This window comes from Anolis carolinensis, chromosome 4 (assembly GCF_035594765.1).
Source record: "Anolis carolinensis isolate JA03-04 chromosome 4, rAnoCar3.1.pri, whole genome shotgun sequence".
Taxonomy (NCBI): Eukaryota; Metazoa; Chordata; class Lepidosauria; order Squamata; family Dactyloidae; genus Anolis; species Anolis carolinensis.
The window spans coordinates 155235993-155242606 of NC_085844.1; the positions used below are offsets into that span (position 1 = coordinate 155235993).

Genomic DNA, 6614 nt, shown 5'->3' on the forward strand with positions numbered 1-6614 from the left:
ATGAAACAAGTTTCCATTTGGCAACAAGTTGGACAATATTTTCTATTTTTGAAGACAGACATTAAACAAATCAATTCCTATAGTAACCCCACAAACAATCGTCATACTTACTGAAGACAGACTTTGCATGAACATAATCGATGCCAGTGAAGTTTGCTTTTTATAGGGAATAAACAGGCATCCAGGCTCATAAAGCTCAGTGTGGCGTTCAATTCTGCATCTTCTGGTTCTGCCTCCAGTAGTTGCGAATCTATATTGGCCATTGATACTAGCTGAGCATCTGAAGAATATTAAAAAATACAGTTACTGTATACAGTGTTATATAAGTTGAGGGCATGTTTGGAGATCAAAATTATGGGTTTTGAAATGACACGTGGATAGGTCAAGAGTGGAGAAGAGAAAACATCAATGTTGCCTCCAGGGTCCAGCGGTCCCTGGCAGCTGCTACTATTTCCCTGCACAGTCATTCAAAAAGGCCAGGAGTGGCTTCATGATGGAGAAATAGAGGGGGCTGTACTTCTTTTAGATCCCCCCAGGATGAACTAAGGCCATTTCTACACTGCCATATAACCCAGATTATCAAAACAGATAATCCACATTATCTGCTTTGAACTGGATTATATAGTAATAATAATAGTAATAATAATAATATAGTTTTATTTATACCAGATCTTTATGGCCAGATCTTCGAATCTGGCCATAGATTACAACAGGTCAAAGGCCTGCCTAAAGAGCCATCCTTTAAAACTAGCCCAAAAGGCTTGTAGAGAGAGTAGAGGGGGGCTGTACTTCTTTTAGATCCTCCCAGATGAACTAATTTCTTGCCTTTAGCCATTCTATTCAGAGAAGAGGATAGTTCCTTTTTTCTGTAAGAGTGGAGGTACAGTATTCACAGTGACTCATAGATAAGTCGGCCCAGGCTTTTTGACTAAATTTCTAGATTTATACATGAGTATGTATGATAGCTTGTTAAAAAGTCAAGAGATGATGACTTTCTGGCATAAATAGTATTATGTTGATTTTGACAAAAATACTGATAATATAACTGTAAAGATGTAACACAAAAATTGTAGGTGAAGGTTAATGTTCTGTAGGAGGAAGCCCCAGAACTGTTGATCAAATTGTGTATGAAAATGATTAATCGTCAGTCTAAATATATTTGAAAAAGTTGTTCACAAAGATCTTTGCTGCATTAATGACATTTGGTGATATTGTAATAAACTCATACTTTTACCCATCGCAAATCATTTTTTGTTCAAAAACGGAATGTTACACTGAGCACCCTGTGGACTAACTGATTAAACTCTAACACAGGGGTCCCCAAACTTTTTAAACAGGGGGCCAGTTTGTGGTCCCTCAGACTGTTGGTGGGTCGGACTATAGTTTTTTAAAAAACTATGAACAAATTCCCATGCACACTGCACATATCTTATTTTGAAGTAAAAAAACAAAACGGGAACAAATAAAGCTTCAATGTTAATAATAATAATAATAAATCACACAGTCCTAACTGCTTGGAAGTGTTCAATTTGTGATTTTGTGATACGAAATCCAGCATATATATCTTGTTTGCTGTGTTATACTGTGTCCTTCTGTCAATAATAATAATAATAATAATAATAATAATAATAATAATAATAATAATAATAAAGAGGGTTGGAAGAGACCCCTTGGGCCATTTAGTCCAATCCCCTTCTGCCTTTGTGTACCAAAAGCACTAGAAAAGAACCCCTTAATAATTAATAATTACTTAAATAATAATTATAATACCATTATAAACAAGCAAAGCTTTGTAAGGCACGCACCAGGCGAGGGAGGAGGTGGGAAAGGTGGAGGAGGAGGGAACCGCCACCATGGGGGCCGGATAAATGGCTTCGATGGGCCGCATGTGGCCCCCGGGCCTTCGTTTGGGGACCACTGCTCTAACATAACCATTTACATTCCGTTGCAGCACCTCTTAGAAGCAAAGCAAGTTGGAACTGCTATAATTATTGTATTTTGCATGTAATGTGAATTATTATACATACCGTATACTGATTTTAGTTTGCATTCTAATTCTGAAAATCCAACACATTAATAGTTTCATCTTTTCTACCAATATGTTTTAGACTTGGTACCATTTTTAGAAAAACCAGTGTGGTGTTGTGGTTTAAGCATTAAACTGTGACTCTGGAGGTCAGTGGTTGTGTCCATGCTTGGCCATGGAGATCCACTGGATGGCCTTGGGCAAGTCACGCTCCCTCAACCTCAGAGGGCCTTTGAACAGGGTTGCAACCCTTGAACAAGGAAAGTGGATTCATATTCACAAATGCTCTTACAAAAATTAAAAATCAGTTACTGTTAAAGCTGCTCCCACATTTCTTTTCTCTCCATTCCTTCCTTCTTTTTAATACTACAAGGGACTAATATGGCTAATTCTTGTATGGTACCTTGTTGCTTCAATCTTGTTTATTCCACTAGAATAAAAAGGTGCATCATAACTGTATTCTTCAAAGACACCCCATCTGAGATGAGCCCATTCATGAACTAAGATTCTGCCTGTGAAAAGCCAATAAAAACAAATCTAAGTAGAGCAGCGTTATTTCTGTTACATATTCCCCTGCAACCTTCCTCCAAAGATCTAAATAAGATTGGAAATTAATTTGGACCAGAAACTAAATAGCCATGAGATGACAAACAGTCAGATGCCTCCTTTTACTTTAACATATGTGCTCTAAGACAATATTGGAAAGCTAACCTATATTTCCATTATTCAAGTGACAGATACATTTCAAGGTAACAGTCAAAATCCTTTAAACTACTAGAATAATGCAAATGTACACAAACGTACACAAATCCCGGGAGCGGAGAGAGCGCCCGCTGTTAGCTCCAGCTTCTGCCAACCTAGCAGTTCGAAAACATGCCAATGTGAGTAGATCAATAGGTACCACTCCGGCAGGAAGGTAACGGCACTCCATGCAGTCATGCCAGCCACATGACCTTGGAGGTGTCTAAGGACAACGCCGGCTCTTCTGCATAGAAATGGAGATGAGCACCAACTCCCAGAGTCAGACATGACTGGACAACGTCGGGGGAAACCTTTACCTTTTACACAAGTAACGTTACTCTGGATTCCAGTGCTGTGAAATAGACATCATGTGCCTGTACTCATTGGGCAATTTATTTTATTTTGTCTCAAAAGTATTGTATAAAATATGTTTAAAACTGATAAAATAAAGGAATCACAAGCAGCTAAATAGTTTTAGACCAATTGGGCAATATAATCAGGGGTAGCCATGTTGGCCATGAAGTAAAATGAAACAAAAAATAAATATAAAAATCCACAAAAGAGTGATACCTTTATTGCCCAACCATAATGTACTTGGAAGCTTTCTAAGCTGGGCTGGCTTCTTTCTCAGGACCAAGATATTAGGGAAATAATGTAGGATGCATGTGTCAAACTGAAGTCCCACAGTCCAAATTTGGCCCTCCTTGTCATTTTATGTGACCTTCCAGATGCTGGATTACAAGTCCTGTATCATTAGATGTGGATACCAGGGTTGATGGGGGTTGTGATACAGTAATATCTGTAAGGCTGCAGTTTGCTCTGTTTAGGCAGGATAGTGGGGTTTGAATTTACTGTGATACCTTGACTTATGAGCAACCCAACTTACGAGTTGTTTTGAGATATGAGCAGTCGCTCGTCTCATTTTTTGCTTCGGGATACAAACAGAGATCCAAATTATGAGCTAGATATCCCTTTTTGGAGCCCTCTCCTCCTCCACCATCTCCCCTACCACAAGTCCCTCTTAAACCCTCCTGCCACTCGTTTTTCTCTCTTCCCTTCCCTTCATTTTTTTCTCCACCTCCTCATGATGTAACCACCTTTTGGAAGGCCTATAATGCAAGCCACAATGGCATTGGCCAAGGGCATCATCCTTTTCGTGACAGATGCTCAGATTGGACGGGCCGGGGGTCCATTGTAAGGGAGACGCATACTCTCTGTGTGCTGAGGGGTGTCTCTCCCCCGCCCCTTTCTGGTAGCTTCACAGAGCAGTATTGATGGGCAATGGGATTAAGTCGAATGTCTGCTTGGAGATCAGTAAAATCAATCCTAGCCTTTGGGAAAACAAAGAGGGGTTCTCTGGTATGTCCCACAATTGAGATTTTTACTGCTAAAATTTTACCACAATTGTTATACGGTGCGGAAATATGGGGACAGGGTAACACAAAGCAGGTTGAGTGTAACCAGAATAAGTCTGTAAGAGCTCTTTTAGCGCTTCCCTTTGGGACACCATCTGCCTTGTTAAGACTTGAATTGGATTTTCCTCACTTAAGGCCAGAATACATAAGCTCAATATCTCATATGGGAGGAGACTTTTGGAAATGGAGGATGAGAGTATAACAAAGCAATGCTTGATGGAGCAATATAAGCGGGGAGGCTGGGCTCAATATTTGTTGACCCTGTGCCATCAATATTTTGATGGATCAACAACAAACCTATTGCAGTTGGACAAGGAGGCGATTAAAGATAAAATCTTTGAGATGGATGCATCTGACAACATGTGGGCTAGTAAACCACAGGGTTTCACTACTTGGTATTTCCTAATAAAGAATGCACAATTAAAAAACTGTAAATAAATAAATAAATAATAAAATAAATATAGCCAACAATATCTTCAAGACTTGATGTTTGTAGTCCTCAGGAAAGCATTTACAACCCTGTGCTTCCAAACAATGCCATCAGGCTGGCTAGAGGGGAAATATAGAGGGATCCCACATGCTCAAGGACTTTGCATTTGTGGGTTGGGCAAAGAGAAGATTTAATATATTATCCATTACATTGCCCTTTGTATAATGACCTCAGAAGCAATCTCCTGGGAGCCCTTCTGGAAGAAAGGGCAGCATGGTAACAGTCAGCAGTTATCTGTGACCTGTTGGCAGATTATTCCAAAAATATAACATTAAAGGTTGCCACATTTGCAGTTCCAGCCCAAAAAAATTTGAGCTAAATTTGTAAAATCCACAGTGGAGGCTAAAAATGGAAATGGAAACAGTTTGGGATAATACAAATCAGATTTTGTTATTGTTATCATGCCTACAGGGATTGTCACTGCTACTGTAATTTGGAAGAGCTAGTTTTTAGAATAAGTTTTAATGTTTATATTGGAAAGTGTATACTATACCTTTAAAAATATTGTTTGATGTTATGGCCTACGGCTAGTATAATAAACAACCGTAAGTCAAATGGGGACAGAAAGGATAGAAAGAGAGGGGACACTTTGGGTGATTCCCTCAAGCAAAAGTGGAGGCTAGGGCAGGATCATGTGTGCGAGGCAGAGGCAGCACAAGCATCCCCTTCATCAACCACTGATGAGGAGAAAGAGGAGGGGAGGTAACAAAAAAAAATTGGTGCGGTTTGGGGGGAGGAATGAAATGGATTAATAGCATTTCAGTTCAATTTAATGAGGAAATCTAATTTGACATACGAGCAAACTGAGTTACTAACTTGGTCACAAAACAAATTAAACTTGTTTGTCATGGTATTACCGTACAAGGCTTGTGGAGATGATGTCTGACTTTAAAATGTCATTTAGCTCCTTCTCCCAAGCTAGTCAAAAGTGTGAGAAAGAGTTGTTAAATGTGCTTGCAACAAGTTTGGTTTCACTAGAGACCACACATATGTAACTGATTGCACAACTATTTTCATACTAGTATAGCGGTCCAACAGGATTCTAACCAACATATAGTCAAGGAAAGCAAAAGGAAATGTTTGATGACTTTAGATTAAGATGTGCCATGGAAAAGGCAGAAAACTACATGGGCGCATTCTGTTTTTATCACAGTAGTGACATCATATTAATCAGGCCATCCCGCTTTGCCTGGCATCCAGAAGGATAGACAGAGCAGAGGGCCAAATCTGTCTCCCCACACACAGCTCCCCCTCAAGCGATGCTTTCCCCATCACAAGGGGAAAGTGTCAATTGTGGAGAGGCCCCATCCCATGCTAGTTCCAATTGGAGCCAGCAGAACAGGGGAAGTCTTCCATGTTGAAAGTGAAGTGTCCAACGACGCTTCCACTTCAGTTGGAGAAGGGGCTTCAACAGGAAGCTCCTCTGTGTCATAATAATAATAATAATAATAATAATAATAATAATAATAATAATAATAATAATAATAACAACAACAACTTTATTTTTATACCCCGCCCCATCTCCCCAAAGGGACTCGGGGTGGCTCACATGGGGCCATGCCCGATACAAACAATCAAAAATCAATCACAAAGCCATAACACAATTAACCCAATAAAAACATCAACATCAATAAAAACAATTATTAAAATGAACATGAATCATGCAATCAGGGGACTAAATTCATAGATCCCGGGCAAAGTGCAGAAAATACCAAAATGGAGCAAGGTAATCTCACAGTTAAAATGATAGGCGGCATGCCCATCCAACTTTCAGCTGGAGTTGAAGCGTTGTAAGACACAATTCTGTCTATCAATATCATGTTGAAACACCTTAGTCCTAGCACCTCATGTGTGCAATGACAGGTGTGGCCAAATCATTGTCTTTTACATAGTTTGAAGACATACGATAAGGTATCCTGGCAAAAATGGTAATTCCACTTGG

At 39.5% G+C, this 6614-nt stretch overlaps 1 protein-coding gene across 5 annotated transcripts in view; it reads right to left on the reverse strand.

Moving 5' to 3' along the window:
- Positions 1–6614, reverse strand: part of LOC100557752 (calcium-activated chloride channel regulator 1) — a 41398-nt gene that overhangs the window by 31101 nt on the left and 3683 nt on the right. For all 5 annotated transcript variants that reach the window (XR_010005344.1, XM_062978056.1, XM_062978055.1 and 2 more), the window contains exons 4-5: positions 2430–2538; positions 112–280 (exon numbers count right to left, since the gene is read on the reverse strand). Coding sequence is in view for 4 of the 5 variants with exons in the window: in XM_062978056.1 (XP_062834126.1) it covers positions 112–280; positions 2430–2538 (278 nt within the window). In the remaining variant the exon portion in view is untranslated. The remainder of the gene's footprint in view (positions 1–111; positions 281–2429; positions 2539–6614) is intronic.